Here is a 21,936-nt window from a genome sequence, read left to right as displayed (position 1 = left end):
AATGTTAGAAGAACAGTTTAATCATACATAGTCACAATTCTGCTTCCAAAAATGAGTTTGTTTCTTCATCTAACATCTGGAAATGTACATAAGGCCACCTGAAAATGTACATGACTTTGACAGTGTGACAAAACTCATATGTTCATATTTATATAATTGACAATATTTTACATTGGTTTTGATTACAAGGTAGTAGTAGTAGTAGCTGTTCCAAAATACAGCACTCTTCTGTACAAAAATAATTCTCGTCGTATCCTGTGTGGTTTTTTTTTTTCTTCCGTGGAGGATTTAGAACAGTTTTGGACTGTCACACATCAGAAAGACTATCAACAGTTGATGTTACAGCTCCGGTACAAAGAGAGGCTGGCCTTTTTTTTCCCACAACAGATTAAAAACAAAAAGAAACCATGCCAGATTGTGAAGCCATTTTGTCATTTCCGTTCCGTTAAAAATAACACTTGATCAAATAAAACTGTATACATTATATTCAAGGGGAAAGGAGTGATGAATATACACACACATCAAAAAGAACATTTGCCTTGTTTTTTTTTTCTCCCCACAAAGTGTAAAAGACATCCCATTTACAGCATAAACGTTTACAAATGTACAACTGTACAGACAAAATAAAAGCATCACTACAAAGTTTGCAAGGCCTGTCAAACACCACGACTAGACATTTCAATAAAACTAATAATCTTACACTTATTAACTGCACATATACTACATGTATTCTACAATTATTCATATAAAGCAAAGAAGCCAGCACTATGAGCATAACAGGTCATTAGTTTAGCTAGTGATGGCCCCACCGGCCGCCACCCTTGCATACCCAACATAAAAAACAAACAAAAAAAAAAAAAACAATCAAAAAAAAAAAAAATCAAATATATATATAAAAATGTTTTTAAATATCCCCTCATCCAAAGTATCCCACTAATCCACTTCACAATTTTTTTTTTTTGGACTACTCCACCCTTCAGGCAGGTGGGGGTCCCATCATTGCTGCAAGCCCCGCTACCCCAAAAAAGCAACAATTACTCGTACATAAAGATGCTACACATCGCTAAACTACATCTAAGCAAGAGATGATTATTCAGTACATAAAGATTTCTACGGCAGTGTTCATCTCATAACTACAAGACAGATTAGATGTTACACGAAACATGGTAAAGAAAAAACTCATTCCAAGGATCAAAAGCTGTCACAGCATGCCAACGCATACGCCCGCTCCCACCCACGAAAAAAAGCAACTCCCGCCCGGCCCACGACGATCGGTTAAGGTTAAGATTATTCCACGTTAACACGCCCACTGAACGACCAAACCTCATGCTCTGTTTTTATAAGTTAACTTGCATAACGCAGAGTACCTGAACGAAAGACGCCCATACTGGGACCAGTGGATTCAGCAGCTCAGGTGTGTTCGGGTCATGACTAGGACTGAAACTTTGCAGCGGCTCAGTCTGGAAAACGAAAAGAGGCGAGGGGGATGGAGGGGGAAAGGCGAAAGGAAGCCACCACACGGACGTCTACACTAGCCTACAAAGCACCAATCCCCTTGCAAATTGGTCTCCAAGACGACTGGGTGCGGCACTCGACGCATAGCACTCACCTGAGGACGGACCCCACTCGGCCCGTCCATACTATGCGGCGCGATTAAAAACTAATCCGACGGCTGCTTTGGCTTAGCAAACACTAGCTCTGATCACGGGATGGCGTCCCAATCGTCTAGCGTGATCGAATCAGTCCGGTTACAAAAGCAAATGGAATTATTTTTATTCAAAGGATCACCCAGTTTAGCCTTATAAAGTCACTTGCTGGTGTTAATTGTAAGAATTGTAAATTTCAGCAAATGTGTCGGTTTCTTTTCTACACAGAATTTACAAGGTAAAAAACTAAATGTACAAGAGAATATGAAAACCAGTCAAATACATCAATTACATCATTAACAACGGGTTTGTGCTTTACCCCGGAAAATAGGCCTGCCATGGGGCGCCGGAGAGGCAGGGGGCGTCAGTGTCTCTAGATTTGGTATTCTCCGAAAAAGTATGGATTGACGGGGGTGTTGAAGGCTAACTCCTGTGGCAGAATGGGGGGTGGGGTTGGGGGCGCCTCCTCTTCCTCACTACATGAGGCCGTTGGTGGGTCCGCCTATGGGGCCCAGTTCTGATCCGCTCTTCATGTAGTACTTTTCTAGCTTGGCAAGGATGTGCTTGCCGTAGGTGTATTTTCGCAGAGTGGCGATGTGAGGTCGAATCTGAGGAAGACAAGAGGGTCAGAGGTGAGCAGGCTCCTCCTCCATCATCATTCAGATCCGAGTATAAACTGAATCCACTCACAGTGATGGTGTGTACCAACAAAATAACACCTCTTTCACAGTGAAATAAGAAAGCTGACAGGCTGTGGTTAAACACACAGCTATAGATGACAACATGACACCAAAACAATAGAAAAGGCCGATTTGTGAGCTCCAAGAACATACAGGCGAATGAAACCATGACTACGAGTGACTGTTTTGCCAAGCTACGAGGATCAAACACCAATCAGCGGACGCCGTTGTGGCGCCTGGCATGCACACATGCATGAACTCACTCGGCCCTCTCTCTTCCTAATGTGTCACCAGTTAAAACCGTATATTTAATCCATGTATGTTTTCGGTTCCAAATGTCTCACAAACGATTCATTCGCGATCAATACATGGCCGACAGTCGGACCGTGTTCAACAACCCCTCCCCGACCCCCCCAACCACTGTGACACAGCTGGCAAACTGCACCTCAAAACAGGAGCTACACAACAGGCAACTCTTGAAACAAAAAATTATGCGCACAAAAACACTGCCGCGTGGATAAATGAGGCGGGAGGCTGAATGCTGAGATCGATGGCTCACTGAAGTTACTGTGCCGAGCCAATCAGCCCCCAGGGAACTGAATAACTGGTGCTCGGATTGGAGTGTGTGGAAAAATTAAACGGAAGCCAACGATGTAACAGATATCCTGACAACTCTGTTTGTTAGTGAGAAAAACCTGAGTGAACAATGAGTTTGTGGTGAGAGAACTGAAAACATCTTTGCAATTCTTATTAATATCATGCATTTTGATTATGGTTTGGATTCGATTATAAAATTAATCTAGTTAGAGAATTTGGGATTAATTAATCTCAATTAATCGCAGTTTAATTGTATAAGAATATTTGCCACAAGAAGCCACATTTTTCAATTTGAATGAATTTGGTGTATTACTGCACAAATTACAAATGATGGAGCCATACATACATTTAAACAACAAAATATTGTTCATTTTGCATCAGTTTGACAATAAATCATGATGGTGTCTATATTCAGGTTTTTATATCACCTTATTTAAACTAAAGCTCTTTTAATGTCTTGAAAATATTTGCATAAGAATTTCAATTTTATACGAATATATAGTAGTGGAAACCCTGGCCATTGTGTAGCGAAAAACCTCCCTGAACACAAATTTTCATCTCTCTTTTAAAGGCCACCAAAAAAAGAGCCACACAACATAAATTGCATTTCCACACACATGTTCATGAACAAGCAAACCCCGCGGCTGACCGACCTTGTGCATGATGATCTTCCGTTGAGCAGGCTCAGCCATGTCTATCATTCTTTGGACGACGTAGTTGGCGTATTGGTCCTTCATCATGGTGTAGAGGGCGCTGTGGGGTCCATCCTTCTGACAGCACACCTCATCTATCAGCAGGGCTCGCTCGGCCCGGGAGGAGTGAATCACGCACTTCTCCACCACGTTGCTGCAGCGGAGGAGACGGAAGTTTATTTGAGAGGGAAAAGATGAGCATAGACGTCACTGCGCTGCTCCTCCAGATTAAACTCTGAGTCCAAGGTTTATCTGAGCAGGTGACTCAGCCACAATTAAGTAGAACAGCATCAGTCAAAGTCCATAGCTAAATATTCGCTCCGTGTCAACAACACAATCACGAAAAGCAGCACGACGAGTTGGACGACAATCCTGGCTGCTGACGGTGAAGGAAATGGAACATGTATAACTGGGTTACCAAATTAACAAGTTTGTCCTTGCGAGTCTGCTTTCAGATGTGTGCTGAACACTCCCGGCATTCTTGAGGTCAAAGGTGAAACTCCTACCAAACACCTGCAGTCTCCTGATTGGTCCAGTTATGACGTCACACACCTCCTTCGTTTGAACCTCTTGACTATCAAACTGAAGGCTCCACATCATGTGGTTGTACAGTCAGTTTACCGACTTTATCTGTTCTAATGGACGCATGTTTTCGGTGTATATAAACAGTTTAGACTGTAAAAACAAGTACCTTGCAAACTTGTGTTGGCTCAGGACCAGAACCTTCCCACGAACCTCCGCCACGATCTTGCTCTTGTCCTCGGGCCGTCCGTGCTCCAGAACGTGCTGGATGACGTAGTTACCGTATTGATCCTGCAGGGGGCAGTGCAGTCAAACGCTCAACGAACATTCAACGGGACGCTTCATCAACAGGCGGGATGTTATCATGCACTAGAGTTGACAATAATCGCTGTGAGATCATCATGCAATCTCCACAATGATAGGTGGATGAATGAGAGACACCCCTGCTGTGATTTCGGTGAGAACCATTCTGTCATCACTGCGGAAGGTCAGACAAGACAGATGCTGCTGGTTCACGAGGCACAACCGGCAGCATCTTTGCCCCTTCAGAAATGGGTGGTGCACATCTATGGGTGCAATTTCAGAGAAGAACTTACATGACCGAGCAAAAAGAGTGCCATTTGCTGGGTAGGTAATATACTCTTCATCTTAGATCACTTTTGGTTTCAATGAATTTCTGGACACTGCTTTTTTAAGAAAAGCAACTTTGAATGCTCATTGAGTTAAATGGTGAGGAGAGAACAGCAGAGTGATTAGGAGATGCCGCAGGCTAAAGAGGAGTGGGCAGCAAGGACATCACGTGAAGCCTCTGAGGGGTGAAGCAACAGAGGGAAAGAGGCAAGAGAAAGAAAAACGTGGTGCGTTAGAAGAAAGCCAATAAAGCTACGTTGTTAAATCAGAATATTGGACAAAAGATCAAGTAGTAGAGAGGAAAGAAGCACGGGTCGTCCGCGAGAGAGAGGCAAATTGCTCTGACCTTGAACAGTGCATCGCGGGACACTGTATAATATGTTTTGGGTGTCATCTCCAATGAAACGCCTTGATATTTCTAGATGGAATAAGTGAGGGGGGGCAGGGTGGATGTTTGAGTAATCACATATGGCAGATGTAATGACAGCTAATACAACAATCACATTCATTGTTACACTTAGCAGAGCACAAATACATGATCACAAATGAGGGACACATGAGACAAGCACACTGAACCAACACTATGTCTGGAAAAGGCAGGACGAGAGCCCGGCGTACACACCTGACCCAGCTGCTCTGAGTGCTGGTGGAGCTCTTCCAAGATGGGCAGCGTCTGCTCCTGTGTGCAGTGTTCCAGAATCCTCTGGATCACTCTGCAGCCATACGGGTGAGTGGACAGAACAAACACCTGGAGGAGTGGACAAAGGGTCATCAGGACACCAGGGTGTTGCACATACATCATCACATAAAACGGAAGTGGGCGGCAGAAGAGGTCGACATCCCTCACGCAGACACTCACCTGGCCCTGGAAGGCGTCGATAATGAATTGAAGCGCTTGTGGTTGCACGCACTCGATGCACTTCTGCACCACGTGGTTCCCGTTCTGGTCCTTGACACACTTCAACACGTGGCCATCCAGTTCCCGGACAATATCGCTCTAAAGGCAGAACAAAATGATGAGTGTCGACGCCGTGCTGAATCAAATATTTGCACAGGTATGTGTGATAAAAATAATAAATAAAAGCCACTTACAATTACCTGCTGGTCAGAGGATATGGACTCCAGGGCTTTCTGAATGACCCTGCAGCCATACATCTGCAGCGCTAACGGCAGGACGTGCCCTCGGATGCGTGTCGCCAAGGCCAACTTCTGGTCAGCACTTCCGAACTGAAGCGGGGAAACTACTGTCAGACTCGCGCTTGAAAACACAATCAACATAAAGTGCTGAGATGCCCACCTCAAAGAACTTTTGGATGACATAGTTGCCAAATACATCGGTCATTAGTTGATATGCCGCTTGCAGAATCTCCCCAAAAACCATCTGCCTCTCAGCCTGGGTCGCCCGCTCCAACTTCTGCTGAATGAATCTAGAGGGACATGAATGCAGAGGATTAGGAATCTACATCTTAAACCAGGCTCTCCCTTAAAACTCATCCACATCTGAGATTACCTGGAGCCATGCTGGTCCTGCGAGAACTCCACCATGTGTCCTGGAAGGTCCCGCAGCTGCAGGTTAGGAAAGCGGTTGTTCCTGAAGTCCTCCAGCAGACGGCTGCGGCCTGACGGCATGACGTCAGACCGGCTGTAGCGGGGCCGAGAGGGCGGGAACAGCTGGCTAGCGGAATTAAAGAGACTGGACGTCCCACCGGCGCTGCGGTATTTGGCTTCAGCGCCCGGTGCTGCAGAGATGTAGCGACCGCTGCCATTCGTCAGGCCACCTACGATTGCAGCATGATAATCTTAAGATAAATGTCAAAGCAAAGTGAGGTTACCATCCCGCACAGAGGACTGCAGCGTAATATGAGGGGGATGAAGGATGAGATTTGAATAATGGTTCGAAGTCACTTACCCAAGTGAAGGCTGGAGGAGGACCCATGAGAGGAGGGCAGGGAAGGAGGGGGGGTTAGAGGAGAGTGGCCTGGAGTCAGACCGATGGGGCTCGGTGAAGAAGAGTATCCCAGGCTGTTGTAGAAAGGCTGACCGATGGGAGTTAAACTGCTCCCACCACGTTTGTACAGATCAGAGCTCGCCAACAGAGAGTCCCTGCGAGACACGCTGCTACTGGTGGAGCTGGACACTGGAGACAGAAATAGGGTTAGAAGAGGATAGCTGTGAACACAGCCTCAAATAAAAAGCTCAACACCAACCTGAGGAACCAAAGCCTCCCAGAGCAGAGCCCAGGCCCATGCCTAGGGAGCCCCCGGTACTGCTAAAGCCCAGGGAGGAACTGGGAGGAGGCGGGCCGGCGGAATTGTGTGAGAAAAGCGAGCTGCTCTGAGAGGTGTTGGGGACTGAGCCGGAGCCGTAGAAAGAGCTGGACGGCAGGCCGCTGTTCTGAGGCGGCGCCTGCTGCTGTTGTGGCTGAGGTTGAGGTTGAGGCATGGAGCGGTATAAGCCGTTGGCTGGAGGTCCTGACATGTTATTTCCAGAGCCAGACGCAGATACAGCAGCTGCACGAGGGAAGAGAGGACGTGTTAGAGGAACAGGAACGCAAGAGAGAAGGGAAGAAGCAATGCAAGTTTTGTGCCTGAAATGTCCAGTCCTGCCAGTCGAGGAAGATCTAGCGTCATTAATTAAGGCATCACATGTAGTTTAAACACAAACAGCGCCTATATAGCCATCAGTCCATCAAGACAATCACTCGCAACTATCATATTGTTAGCATGTGCCTATTGTTTCAGGTGACTCAGATGCACACACATGCCCACCATGACAGGAGTACAGGAATCAGACTGTGATCATTCCGTCACGTACATCGTCATGCTGGAATATACACTGCTACCACGCAAGGAATCACTTTGTACCGTACACTTCAGGCTGGACTGTGCAGCCCAATTTAGAGGAATCTTTTAAAGATCTTCAAGTGTTGGAGGCATAAGAATGATATTAATTCACAAACTATCCCGCGGGTGGATTGATGGGAGTTGAGTGGTCCACTTTCACAGACAGAATTTTCTTTTTCCAGCATTGGCAAATCATAGCAGGAGCCTGTAGCTAAATACGGCAGGGGAAGTTGTTGACATTAAGAGCAGATTTATTCCAGCACGTGGGAAACTAGCAACCTTGCAAGCAACAAGGCAATTACTTACCAATTGAAAACAATAAACATCTACCGCCAAATGCCAGTATTTGAGCTTGTTCATGCCCTTTGATCTTTATTCCACTTCACCTTTAATCCTTTCATCTAGCGAGTCATCTTAAATGTTTCAGACAGATTTTGGTGTGTATTTGTCAAGCAGTGGATAAATGAAGCCGGGACAGAAAAGTACGCACCGGCTTGTGCGGCAGCAGGGTTGATGAGCAGAGGGGTCTGGACCAGACGAACGGGACCACCGAGACCAGTGCGAGCGCCAGGGCCCATGACCAGGGCTCCAGTCTGGTCGTAGTAAGCCGCAGGGGCCAACACTTGGTAGCCTGAAGGGAAACATGCAGGTGCTCATTTGTACAGAGTGGAACATGGATAGAGCTTCAAGAATGAATAATAATATGCCATGTGCATACCAGGCATTCCTGCGTACGCCAGGGCCGGGTTTGCTGCAGCTGCCGCAGCTAGAGATTCCTGCTGACTGGGCTGGCCTTGACCAGGTGTGAGAGGACGCTGGTTTGTTCCTGTGCGCATCACCTGCAGAGAAAATTTAGATGATTCACTCTGTCCAGTTCAAACATCCTGACGCGCCTTCCTTCACTACGTAGACACCTAGGTGATACTAATGCACGGAGAACTACACAATTTGAAGTGATTTAAGTGGCTGTTGTGGAATAATCTGGAGGGAGTTATTGACTGTCTTGGTTGAAACTGAGAGCCTTCAGAATTTAGGAGCTACTCAATCCGTTCATGTCTCGTGGAAAATGGCAAGGGATTTTACCTGCGGCTGTCCAGGTCCTGGTCCCTGATTGGTTGCTTGTTGGTTGGCTGAGTGATTGGCAGTAGATGCAGCCTGCTGCTGGAATAGGTTGGCCGGGTAGACGCCCCAAGGAACCCCGTAGTACTGGGGGGGAACCACTGTGGGGCCTGGGAAGAGACAAAACGTTTGAAAATGCAACACAACATTCCTGGTTTTAATCAAAAGGAAAGAGACACAGCTCTAGACTCAGTACAAGAACATGTAGACTCAACATGTATTTTGACTGTTTGACGGATTCCTCTTGCCCATTCGGTGAGTCAAATAGTTTTGTCTAGGACGCTAATCTTAATATGGTCTTTATTGTGTTTCATTGAAGCTTATAAAAACATTTTGTTGGCACTGTATTACATTTAATTTCTAAATCCAAATGTTTTCTATTGCCATCTGGAACTTGTCTGTTTTACAAAGAAAAAACAGACAAGTCCTTGCCAAAGTGTTCATTTTACGAAAATCATGATTGATGTACTTCGACTTTTCCCTGACTCTTGAGTGGGGTTCTCGCCAAGATTATTTCTCAGCATCCCCCCCCAGTGCCATAGAAGAACAGAAGTAGCAGCATGAGGGATTTAAATCTCATCATCGAGGGGGCTGCTATAGTGCCAACAAGTCGGAGCTAAGTCGGAAAGAGAGCAATTACCTGCAAGTGTGGCGGCTGCCAAACCAGCAGCCGTGTAAGGGTCGGCACCTGGGGGTGCGGCGTTAATGATGTAAGGGTTTGGCACAAACGCAGGAGCAAGTCCAGCTGAGAAGCAGGAAAAATAAACAATCAATCTTCACTTTAATGAATTAGTAATTTGTTACTTGGCGGGACCAAAGCAGATTACAGTAAATAATACAGTGTAATGAGGAGCTGTCATACCGAGATGCTGCTGCTGGGCGGCAGCCAGAGCGTACTGCTGCTGCTGCGCTGCTGTCAGCTGCTGGACTGTCAGGGGATTGGACCTCTGGAACAACTGCAAAGAAACATGATGATCATCTCTAATGCAATGTTATGATGTGAGCTGTAAATGTGTCGCTGGCAAACAAACCTGCTGCTGGGAGTTGTAGTCGAACAACCCCACCGGAGTGCCCGAGGAGTCCACTTGAATCTGGTTCCCGGCGTAGTCAAACTGAAGCGGCTCCACTCCGGCAGCCTGCTCCATGCCGCCCATGTTTTGAGCCTCCTGGTTCTGGAAGTCCTCGGTCGGGGCTTTGTTTTGAGTGGGGTTTTGCTGCTGGAGGGCATGTGCATGATGTTGGCTCATCATCTCCAAACCGGTCTGGCTGGGACCCATCCTTTCCACAGCCTCAGTCGGGGACGCTTGGCGGCTTCCTGGTGTTGGACTGGAGGGGCAGATTCGGTTAGTACATCAAATATTGTACATTCTTTAAACCTCTTTACAAGCCATGAACAAAAGCAGTTCAGGCCTGGTGGATGAACATACTTGAAGTCTTTGCAGTCTCTGTCCATGCCGTTTAGAAGACCTCTTCCGTTGGATTTCGAAGGATCGTTTTCCTCTCCCACCTTCATCTCTGGGCTCTTATCTTCTTCAAATGGAGACACCTTCTCCTGGGCGTCATTTTTCTCCCGACCGTCTTGATCAGCATCGGCTCCACCCTGCCGTTCCAAGTTCAGGTTAAACTTAACACAGCCGTCTTCCGAGCTGGTAAGATTTGAAGACCATGGACTCACATATCCGCCGTTCCTGTAGCGACCTTCCATCTTGTCACCCGGCGAGGAGCTCAGGACATATTCCACCATGCTGACCCCGAGGCCGCCGCCTTCTGAGCGTGGTGACAGAACCGAATTGGCATCGCCGTTCCCGTGGAAACTCTGGCCTGGCCGCCGCTGCACCATGATTGGCTGAGACACTGAATGATCTAAATCAAAAAAAAAAAAAATGCAAAAGTCACTCAACAGTTGATATAAACAACAAACACTCGACTGAAATTTAGACTTGAGCGACTATATTGAGTGGTTTTTGAGCCGACAGCAGACACTTACGCGATGAGCCCCACGCATTATCCCTCCACTCCTCTCCAAGCAGCATCCCCTTCCTCCCATCCTTGGCCAGCTCGTCTGAATCCCAAAGCTTCTTTGCTGGTAGAAGCTGCAACATTTCATTCAGAGTTTGAGCACAGAGAGAGACAACTCCAGATTTAAAGAAGCATACATAAGAGGATTTAAATAAGACAAGTGTACTCAGACTTGGATTTTGGAAAAAGTTTCACGATGAAGCCAAACGGCATCATAACCCGAGTCCTGTTGTCATCTTTATGTAAATCCAAGCAACAAATGTTGCTTACATAACTCTGAACCTTCAACATTAAAAGTTGTAAATCCGCCACAAAGACAATTTTATGAAAAGCTGCATGGTTGCAATCTTTCTAAAACACATTCAGCGCTAACAAACATGATAGCATTTCACAGCCACCTTTTTTCTTTGAAATTTATTTTGAAAATGCCAAAGGAAAACAGGAAAATTCCAGCTCACCTCCCCCATCCCTCTTGACTCTAACGCAAGAGCTTGAAAATCGTAGTTCATTTCATCCACAGCACGAACCTGTAGCAAGAGGACAAAAAAAATTATTAAGACACATAAAAGCAAAGCAATGTTTTCAATCTGCAGCATATTCGCAGTTGAATAAAATGGAACTGAATGAGTCAAAAATCACCACAAAAAGTGAAGTAACGATCACAACCGCTTAAAAGTACAACTTTCAAGACAGACAACAACAGGCAACATGTCACTTGACAAGTCAAATACCAGGAACTGCAGTGCGAGTCCATATGATGAATGTGGTAATGATCAGAAGAGATCGACTACTCCCAATTCCTCCTGTTGACTTGGTTGAATTCCAGCTTTGTCTATCAGCATTTCCCACCAGGGATTGCCACAGCAAGTCAGCCTTCACCACAGTGACACCTGATCATCCTCACTGGTCACTCATGTCCTCCCTTATTGCATGCATAAACCTCCCTCTTCTGCTCATTACTTCCATTTTTAACATTGGTCGATGCCTGAAATAAACCCCTATTGTTTTCCACATTGGGTTTATGGTGTTTTCATGAATACACCTCTGCCATTCCCAGGCTTTTTGTTTCAAATGAAAAACAACTTTGCATCTCAGCTGGGACTTTGTTGACTTAATTTGTATTTAGTGACAGCAGAGTAAAACATCTATTATTTATCCGAGACATACAGTTCAGTTTGAACTCAAGCCATTATGATGATGCAGCTGAAGAGAAGCAATGCTATTATACTGAAGCAGAGCCTGAGGCAAATTAGCTTTAGAGGGGTGACATTTGTTCTGAAGTGCAAAATGCATTATCTGGGTCAAATGTATTTAAGTCAAAAGTCAGTGCATTGAAAGCAAACTTTGAATTAAAAAAGGCCTACATTGTTTTTGCCAGATACACATGCTTGTGTAAAGCCATGGCCTCTTTGCATGGAAGGAACTGGGTTTTGTTTTTCCTCCAATGTCTCTTCAGACACTGAAAACAGAGTCTAAAGAGCACAAACAGATGGTGCTTTTATATACACAAACATGTGACAGTAACAGTGGGATTTGATGCTTAAGAGGGAAGTTGTTGAACCTCCTTTAATGTTTACACTTGTTTTTCTAGCAATGTTCATGCTTGTGTCCAACAAAGAAACGATTGAATAGAAATTGGACACAAAAATGTCACAAAAGTATAATGAGGACAGATTTGCTTTACTGCAAGCCAAATATTTTGAAACAAGTTCCACAGCAAGTTTTCTGAATTTCATGTAACCTGATTTTTAGTGTGTAGTGTGAAACAGACTAAGAGAAAGGCTAAGAAAAGTGCTCATTAAGCAGGGCCTGTTTATGTCAATCCTTTTGATCTGAACAATCACTCAAACCTCAGACACACACAAACTCTTTGAATAATGAGGTTCTCTAAAGCCCAACAACAAAATCACTACACTGACACTATAAAAATGGTGGAACTAGAGCAGATTTCCTTCATTCTTTGTATCTTTTCATTTGTCTCACAACAAGACGTTTTCTGAAGTGTTTTCATTTAACTCAAAGCCTTCAGATTCAAATGAATATATATTATAAATACAATTTCTAGATTCACATTGAACATTTCCATCTCAGCGAAGGAATAAACAGTCTGTTTCCAAACGTTAAAATGAGCCAGCTCTGAGAGGGAAGATCCCATTTATACAGCCAGGCAATTCAACAAACTTATATCAGTGCTTTCACACAAAGGCTTTTCACACAGTGACGTGTGGCAGTCAAGATCAGTGAATAGACGAGCACTTATTCACAAAAAAAGATTCAAAGTGAACTACCTGCTCCTTCGACACGGGTGTGACCAAGGACTCAATCAGCACTCCAGCCACACCCGTCCTTTGATTGATCACCTGAGCCCACCCCCACCCCAACTCAATTTCAAAATCCAAAAAGCTTTAGCAACTGGCTTGATCTTAACTTTGTCAAACATGGAGATGAACAGTCGTAATAGAATAAATGTTGCCATAACGGAGGGCACATCACAGCGCCCGACCCAATAACAGGCTCATGAATCAGACTATGGAGAATATTTATTTGGAAACCCTGCTCTACAAAAGGGCTCAAACAAATTCGCCTACCTGATCAACATGATTGGGGTCTCCAGTCGGCCAACGGTGCTTGCTGGGCGCACAACCTCCGAGCTGTTCTCCAGGTTGCCTCTGAAAGAAGTATCCAACGGTTGCATCGTCCTGCGATCGCCCACTGAGGGGTGGCTGCGGCGTCCCAGGAGTGGGGTTCGAACCCCTGTCCATGCCAGGTAAATGTGGGCCTCCAGGAGCCTGTATAGCTCCCCCGACCGTGGCTAGGGGCCCTCCACTGTGAACCCGGACGCCACCAGCCTCAGGAGCACCATTTGCATGCAGCATCCCACCTCTCGTCTCCTGCCAGGCCACGTCATTCATACCTAGGATGCTGCATGGAATGCTCATTCCACGGGAAAGCCTAAACGAAAAAGAATCATTGTAAGCAACGTACGAGAACATATCACAAGCTGTGATTTTAGAGGCTATGTTTATGTCTAGTCCACGTAGTGGTTGCTTTGTTTCATTGACAAAAGGAGTTATTAAGCCAAAGAACACACTAGAGCCGCGCCAATTGAACTTGCAACTAGTGTCTATGACAATGAACATACATTTTCTCCTTATCTAATGAACATTAATAACAATAATAATTCGCTAACCTGCCCACAGCAAAACGTTCACTAATAGTTAAATCATTAGCAGGAAGGAGCACTGGAACACGTTTCCTTAAAGATGGTAACCTTTTGAATGACTGCAACTGAAAAAACTAACACTGCACAAACTTGTTAGGTTAGTTTGAATTGAAATGATTGCCTTTTCAGATCAAAATAAAACTACTATGGCCATATTAACCACGGTCACAGAAACCATTCATGCAAATTTTAGCACACAGCTGAGTCTGATTTCTTTTATAATATTTAGATTCAATAAACATTTCATATTATTTTCGTAACAATGCAACCAATTATTATGTGTAATTTTTGGCAAATCAAAACATACAGTTGTACAATACAATATGTTGATACAAGACATCTGTTATGAACGTCAAGTAATTGAATTCAGTTGTGAAGAATGATTTTTAAAATAGGGACAAGAAAGGATGATGGTCAGGATTTATTGTCACAACTTGGTTGCTTTGATTCTCGAACAGCTTCAAGTTAAGGTGGTTTCCATATGATCGTCAGAAACCGCCTTATATATTGATGTGGTGGCGTCCACATCACAGCTGAAACGATTTGATATCATTGAAGACCGAAAAACCAAATCTTGTGGCTAGGAGTCAGTGAGGAAATATCAAAACAATTCTCTGACGGAACAAGCGAGCAGCCGAGCTTGTTAGCAGCGCTAGCCTTCTGTTAGCTCTGCACCAGCGGCTTTCATGTAACTCTTGTGTTTAGTTACGATATTCCACAAATTGGGGGTTGTTTGTGGATTCATGACAAACGTTTGAAGCCTCGGGTAAAGGTGGATATGCCGCAATTGATAACAATACGTCACGTATTTGACGATACTTGCTCTGTAGCTCCAGAGCACCTGAGCAGGCTAGTTCGGCTAACGCGTCCACACGACAGCTAACTGGTTTGGTCCCGGTTAAAACGGCTTTTCCGCGTTCAGCTTGAATTAATAAATAGCCATTTAAACTTGCAAGTGTAGGGGACTAAGTGGGTCGATTTGTCCGACCGGTAATACAAGAACAGGAGTGAATTGTGGAGCTAACATTAGCTCCATCGGGCCTGATGATGATGGGTTAGCTCGACATCAAAGTTGCCACATTTAAGTGATTACATGAGCCGCATGCGAGTTTTGGTGTCCCCGCGTGGCTCGACGGGTCGCACCGGACATGTTCGCCCGCGGTCCCCTGCTAACATGCATCGCCAAGTCGGCGTTGTGTGATCCACCAAGCAAACACTCGGTGGCTAAACAACATGGCCCCCCTTCAAGTTCCAAACAGTGGGGCCTTAGCCGCTAAACAAAAGGGGATCCTCGCAGCACGGCGGCCGCGATCAACCCGTACCTGCATCCGCGGACGGCTCGGTGAGTGGAAATGAAGAGGTAATACTTACGCGTTATCGTGTGGAGAGATGTTCTCTGCTGGCTGCACACCGTCGCCGTCCTGTATTGTTTTGTTTCCTTGCAGGGAGCGCTGATTTTGCAAAGCTGGATGGTCACTGCTCGGAGTTTGGCTCCGCCACTGCCGCCTCCCTGTAGATGACGTCATTTACGTAGACTTACGTCAACAATCAAGGTTCCACCATCCCCGAGAGCCAGAACTGACAAGAAGATCCGCGTTTTCTGAGAGAACCACGATGACAAAAACGTGAGTTTGTGGTCGATTGGGGTTTGCAGCGCTTCTGTTCAGTGACGTCATCGTGTTGGGATACTATAACTTGATGTTCATTTCAGTGTGAATCATACCTCTGAATCTAACCAAGATTTTTTTTTTAACCAAGAATAAGAATTACAATTTAGGCTCAAGTTTGAAACATTTGACTCATTAGACAATTCTGTTGTTTATGACAATTTACATATATTCTTCTGTCTTCATTTCTCCTTATTTACTGCACCTGACCAGACTGGAACTGTGTTAGGTTAGTGGACATTAAAATGGTTGCCTTATTGAGATCAAAATAAAACTAGTGGGCAAGATCTACCATTCATAAGGGTCACAGCAACCTTTAATGCAAATGTTAACACAGCTGAAACTGATTTTTAAAAAGTTGAGAGTGGAAAGCTGTCATAATTTCTCTTACAAAGCAGGCGATTTTTTTGTTTGTTTTGTTATAAATCAAAGCATAAAGTTGTATGTTTGTTGATACAAATGAAGAATCTTTTAATTCAGTGTGACCTTTTGAAGGTGATTCAGGCTGAGGCCTTCTGTCTATTACGTAAATTTAATCTTAGTTGATACATATATCACTGCTTCAGAGTCTATCCTGAACATTTCCATGTGGTACACCGAATTTTTGACAAGTAGACCAATTTTGCTGCTCATAATAACATTGAGTGTAACTGTGAAGTTTTCACCCAAGACCATTTTTAATAGAAACAATCTTAACAGGACGCTTCTGAGTATCACTTCAGTATACTCCAAGAAATCACGGATCATACACTTAAAAACTGCTTCTGAAGATGCTCAGATCAGATTCTTAAAGATTGAAATCAGGAAGGCAGTGCCACAAACCAGAGTTTTACTGACAAGCAAGGCTCCATCCTACTCTTTAACACTTTACAAACCCTTAACAACTCCGTATCTTCAAGGTTCTGCCCGGCTATAGTCCTGTTTAGAGGCCTCAGTAATAGTACACACTTATGGGATCATGTGTTTCCCATTTATTTTCATCATTAAAGCAAGAAGCAGACAGTTATTTCGATGGTTGGATAATGAGAATGCACCACAATGTTCAATAGTCACCTTAGTAGTGCAAGGCAGACAGTCTGCCACCTACTGGTGCTCTTATGTTTTGCAGTTCGTCACAGGAATTTAAAAAAGTACATTATTCAGAGACATTTCGAATTAACGTTTTAAAAGCAGTTTATAGTACGCAAGAATTTTTCTGCAATGTATAAAGAAAATAAACAGTAGGCTAGGAAACCAATCAGAAGCTTGTATTTCAGTCTCGGAACCAGGGTGATTCGGAAGAGAGTTCTGAAATTGGATCATAGCTACTCGGATGCCACGGCAGAATAATAAACAATGAACAATTGACTGTTAACGTGGTAAGTAACGTTTCACTTTAAGCTTTCACCTCTAGAAACTCTCAATAGCTCATCCTTATTTCCAAGTGTCCCAGGTGATTAGTTTTTGTTCATTGTGCAGAGATTTAAGGTGGCACAGGAGGTTTTGACCAAGCCTCATGTGCACAGCTACCAGAGCAGAGAACATTATAGGGAAACATGTGGTCAGTGTTATCACAGTTTTCAAAATTATTTTATTACACAATGCAATAAACTCTCAACAGTGACCTCTCAGCAGTTACTGAGACTGATCTGATTTTGTCCGACGGAGCATGTTCTGAGGGCGGATTCACACGCACCAACAAATTTCGATCTGAATGATGCAACATCATTCGGCATGCTTTAGTGTGCTTGTCCACAATCAACTTCAAAAGCATTGAAAACATATCAGTGTGGTCTCCCTCGTGTCACGCACACAAAGTGACTGGTGTCCAGACTAAGATTAACCTCTTAGGTCCCGTTCCCCAGATTATTTTTACCTTTCGGCACCATGTTACTTTGTTTTTTATTAATATTAATATTAATGTATTAGCCACATTTAGGGACAGACCCCGCTCCATCTCAATCGTGCTGCGACATCTTTGCAGCCACTTCGGTGAGAAAAAAGATGGAAGACTTGCGCAACAACTCCTGAAAGAAAACAGAGCCGGATAGATCAGATTAGATTGGCTTTATGAATACATTTGTTAGAGCAGCGCAGTAATATGAACAACATACACAATCAACACAGTAGAAACAAACACACCAGAAACAAAAACAAAATAGATTTCAAAATGTTTTTTTATTCACTCTCAGATCCTGTGTTTCTAATTTGGAAAAGTAAAGGGCTGGTTAACATTCGAAATAGGCATAGAGATATCAGATGAGACCTGGCTAAAGTGTCTGCAAGTTATACACACATGCTCAATAAATTCCAGATATTAATCCAATTCAAAGTTATTCATAGACTGCATTACTCTCGGGTTAGATTGCATTCCTTTTACCCACATTCCTCCCCAAGATGTATTAAGTGTCATCAGAGTGATGGTGCACAGACCCACATGTTTTGGTCCTGTACAAAACTGAGGAATTTTTCGGCCTGCATTTTTCAAATTTAGAGAGATTTTCAGATGCAATATAGAACCTGATTCCAAAGCTGCAATCTTGGGCTGGTCAAAACAACTTGCAGACCTAGGCCGTCTTAAGACCACTGCATTTTGGTGCGGAAGTATTATTGCAAAGAAAAATGTTTTGACGATGTGGAACAAGGAAGCGGCACCATCAGTTATGGCTAATTGACATAGCTAATATATTGCATATATAGAAGAAATAAGATTTGAAAATGTGGCAACCTTTTTTTGATTACCTATCATCCCAGTAAAAACATTTGTGCAGCTGGTCTAGAAGTCTGTTATGGATGATTGTCAAAGAATAAATAGATGACTTAATCTAAAGTGCAGCACTTTTTTTTGTCTTTTTTTTTTTTTTTTTTTTCCATTGTTGTTCTGTGGTATATATACAGATTTATATTGTAATCTATGGTTTGTCAGCTGTATAAGCATATTTGCTTTGACATCTGGCTTTTTTTGGCGACCATACTCGAGAGAATTGTATACTGCAATGTGATTTGTGTGTTGTACTATGTAAAATTAAATATTACAAAAAAAAGAACAATAATGCGCATAGATAAAGCGATTCAGATAACTAAACGTTACAGCAGCATTATTATTAATAAGAGCATTGGGAATGATGGTTGTCTTTTACAGTTTTTATAGTCTTTTATGGCAAAAAAAAAAATCCCATGAATTATTTTTAAGAAAAACAAGGAAGATTAGGTTCTATCACTCCAGGTACATATAGACTTCTGATTTAAAGGCGTAAAGAGTCACGTGTGAAGAGGGTGGTTCAGGCCCGGGTTCTTGAAAAGCTTCGCTGCAGCCCTGCAGGTTCACCGTTCAACGTCAACAAAGTTTTCATGCAAGTCTGGGCTACAACTCGGCTGGTCTTGTCTGACACTGGGTGGATCCCGGCCGGGAACAGCCCTCCTCTTCAACGAAGCGGAGCGCCGAGCTCCAATCCCGGCCGCCTGGAAAGTCCGTGATCTCACCCGCGCACTTCCTATTGGGTTGCTATATTTGGAATCCTCCCTTCCTCTTATAAAGAGATTGCGGTTGTTAGCGGTTAACGTCGCTGTCGAAACTTTCGGAGGCGAGAAGGTCGAGACCCGGATCAGAGGAGACTCCACGGTCCACGATGGCGACTATCCGAAAGAAGCTGGTGGCAGTGGGAGACGGCGCCTGTGGGAAGACGTGTCTGCTGATCGTGTTCAGCAAAGACGAGTTTCCCGAGGTCTACGTGCCGACCGTCTTCGACACGTACGTGGCAGACATCGAGGCGGACAACAAGCAAGTGCAGCTGGCCTTGTGGGACACCGCCGGTCAGGAGGACTACGACCGTCTGCGGCCGCTCTCCTACCCGGACACCGACGTCATCCTCATGTGCTTCTCCGTGGACAGCCCGGACTCGCTGGAAAACATCCCGGAAAAGTGGGTGCCGGAGGTGAAGCACTTTTGCCCCAACGTTCCCATCATCCTAGTGGGGAACAAGAAGGATTTACGCAACGACGAGAACGTGAAGAACGAGCTGTCGCGGCTCAAGCTGGAGCCGGTGAGGGCGGAGGAGGGCCGGGCCATGGCCGCCAGGATCGGAGCCTATGACTATCTGGAGTGCTCGGCCAAGTCCAAGGAGGGGGTCTGGGAAGTCTTCGAGATGGCCACAAAAGCGGCGCTCCAGAAGCGGAAATCACAGCCGGGGAACTGTCTACAATGCTGCGTTTTAATGTGAACAGGCAGGAAGTGGCGCGGCTTTTGTTTTGAAAGAGTCGGAAGTTTGCCACTTCAAAAACACAAGCTCATTTTTATTTGACCTGTACTTTTGGTTTTCAAGGAACTGGCTCTGCCTCACGCAATGTTACTTTAAATGGGAAAACAGATACAAACAGCGACAACTTTGCTGACATCCGGTTTCACTGTTTTATCGGCTGTGCCTTTTGGATTTCTCTCTTTTGCGGGTGAACTGATGCGTTTCCTGACAATGATGCCTGTGTGACATGATTTTTTTGTGAAGCCATGTGATTGTTAAAAGTGGTGGTCCAGTGCTGGGTGGTATTACCAAAAGCGGTGTATTTTTAAGCGAATATTCTCCTCTTCGTGAGAGTTGTTTACTTATTTTTGAATGTAATTTTTAAATTATAGTCATGACTTGCAGGACCGGTCTTTTCACGAGGTGGAATAAGCAACTTCCTTCTGAGAAAGTAGACCTTTTTTTAAATGCACTTTAGCCTGCTTTGTGTTAATATAATCAAGTTTATAACCACTAGATCCAAAACAGCTCATACCAAACTCTGTATTTTGCTGGTACTAATGCTCTTGTCTTCCACAATGACGTCGCCAAAACTTAAACTACTAATGAAGTTTACCTAACGCCTTCGCCGACAGGGTTTTTGTAAGTAATGAACATCTTGTTTTCGCCAGTGTTACAGTTTACTAACTAGGTGTACCATCCAGCACTCTGACAAACCACCCACTTTTGTTGACCTTAAACTGTGGACATATTGTTTTTATTTTTTTGTGCCAAATGTCTTCACGGTTGAAACATGAGCACTTAATTTTGCTCTGGAAATGGTTACTTGTTGCACGCACGGGACACAAATGAAGCACATATTTTTAAAATAAATTGTTTGTGTACAAATCTGAATGTTGAACTTCTGGTGGTCAGTCATTCAGCTTTTTATCGACCAATACTGTTTCATGTTACAAGTTAAGCAGCCTTTTATTGAGTTGTGTTGTTCTCCAACTGTTGACTGGTGAATTACATTCTTAATGGGTGCCAATGTTGACGTGCATTAGACGTGGACTTGGTGCACTTTAAAGTGTAAATTAAGCTTTTTTTAGGGCCACATAATAATAATGGTTATGATGATGTCTGCTTGGACAACTGCTTGAACAAAAACCTCACTTTTTTTGAAAAGCCCTGTAAACATCTAATCACCACTCCTACAGTCTAAAATCTGCACTTCATATTAGCCAGATGGTCATAATGTTTCACCAGAACCGTGTAAGTCATGAGAGTGAATGTGCTGACATCTATAAGTCAGATTTTAAGACAAGAAAATTGGGCCATTCCTAGTGCACAAGCTGTTCTCCAACTTCAAATTCTTCCCTGAATAATGTCCTTTTTCCAAATCCAGCCAGCGACAATGGTGTCAAAGTCACACACTGTTCTGTTGCTGGGATTTGGGTTGACTTACTGGGCAGGAATGTGATGTGCTGGACTGGTTAATTCTCCCACACTGGCCCCTCTCTTGTGCCTCACATGTCGGAGGAGTCACTGCTCACATGGATCCAGTGAAAACATGGAGCTGAAACTCAGAGACGAAGGATCACTATGGAGTATTGACACAATACTGGGCTTCTGATTAAATGTTTGCTGATGTTATGAATGGGAAAAAAATAGATATCTATTCTCCTGCCATAACATTATGACTGATAAATACCATAAAAGTCAAAATTATTATTATAATAACTATTTCGTAAACCAAGTAGTCACCAATTTAAAATCACAAATGAAAAGAATTGAAGCCCAGTTATTGAGTATAATATTAAATTGATCATATTAAATATGGTTCAGCTTTCATTTACATTTTTAATGTATTTCTTGTTTGACATACTGTATATTAACAATAAATAATAATAATACCGAATTATATACAAAGGTTAGAAATTGTTTTTTTTTTTTTTTAGATTTTATTAGATTTTTTTATCTGTATTTTTTCCATAAAATTATTTTTGGGGTAAATATTATATTTATTACAAGCAACATTTTATTTTTAGGCTAATCAAACATGGCTATGTAATGCTTACTACTTGTATTTATTTTATATA

At 43.7% G+C, this 21,936-nt stretch overlaps 2 protein-coding genes across 8 annotated transcripts; one reads left to right on the top strand and one right to left on the bottom strand.

The window, feature by feature from the left end:
- On the bottom strand, positions 1–15,590 carry pum2 (pumilio RNA-binding family member 2). 7 transcript variants are annotated; one of them, XM_053881770.1, is made up of 23 exons: positions 15,343–15,590; positions 13,337–13,700; positions 11,207–11,275; positions 10,717–10,822; positions 10,405–10,592; positions 10,157–10,329; positions 9,761–10,055; positions 9,592–9,685; positions 9,370–9,474; positions 8,694–8,839; positions 8,329–8,449; positions 8,101–8,241; positions 6,975–7,277; positions 6,677–6,904; positions 6,278–6,566; positions 6,065–6,194; positions 5,866–5,994; positions 5,627–5,764; positions 5,390–5,515; positions 5,114–5,185; positions 4,307–4,428; positions 3,577–3,769; positions 1–2,254 (listed from the first exon to the last, which is right to left on the bottom strand). In XM_053881770.1, exons 1-23 carry the CDS (start codon positions 15,495–15,497, stop codon positions 2,123–2,125), a joined length of 3,819 nt encoding a protein of 1,272 aa, XP_053737745.1. In that variant the 5' UTR covers positions 15,498–15,590; the 3' UTR covers positions 1–2,122. The 7 variants fall into 7 exon arrangements, with proteins under 7 accessions (XP_053737745.1, XP_053737746.1, XP_053737744.1 ...); XM_053881771.1 differs by having other exon boundaries at positions 5,860–5,994; positions 6,278–6,545; XM_053881769.1 differs by having other exon boundaries at positions 5,860–5,994; positions 15,343–15,589.
- A 3,431-nt stretch (positions 15,591–19,021) lies between these two features.
- LOC128768713 (rho-related GTP-binding protein RhoB-like) lies at positions 19,022–20,749 on the top strand. The gene has a single exon (XM_053881776.1). It carries the CDS (start codon positions 19,247–19,249, stop codon positions 19,835–19,837), a length of 591 nt encoding a protein of 196 aa, XP_053737751.1. The 5' UTR covers positions 19,022–19,246; the 3' UTR covers positions 19,838–20,749.
- Positions 20,750–21,936: the final 1,187 nt, after the last annotated feature.

This window comes from Synchiropus splendidus, chromosome 12 (assembly GCF_027744825.2).
Source record: "Synchiropus splendidus isolate RoL2022-P1 chromosome 12, RoL_Sspl_1.0, whole genome shotgun sequence".
NCBI classification, from domain to species: Eukaryota; Metazoa; Chordata; class Actinopteri; order Syngnathiformes; family Callionymidae; genus Synchiropus; species Synchiropus splendidus.
This window is presented reverse-complemented; position numbering and strand designations above follow the sequence as displayed.

Coding starts and splice junctions, on each gene's coding strand:
- LOC128768713 (XM_053881776.1), top strand. CDS start 19,247: ATGGCGACTATCCGAAAGAAGCTGGTGGCAGTGGGAGACGGCGCCTGT.
- pum2 (XM_053881769.1), bottom strand. CDS start 15,497: ATGACGTCATCTACAGGGAGGCGGCAGTGGCGGAGCCAAACTCCGAGC. Junction 6,905..6,974: donor GGGAGGCTTTGGTTCCTCAG/GTTGGTGTTGAG, acceptor TTCTGTCTCCAG/TGTCCAGCTCCACCAGTAGC. Junction 5,186..5,389: donor ACTCAGAGCAGCTGGGTCAG/GTGTGTACGCCG, acceptor TATTCCATCTAG/AAATATCAAGGCGTTTCATT.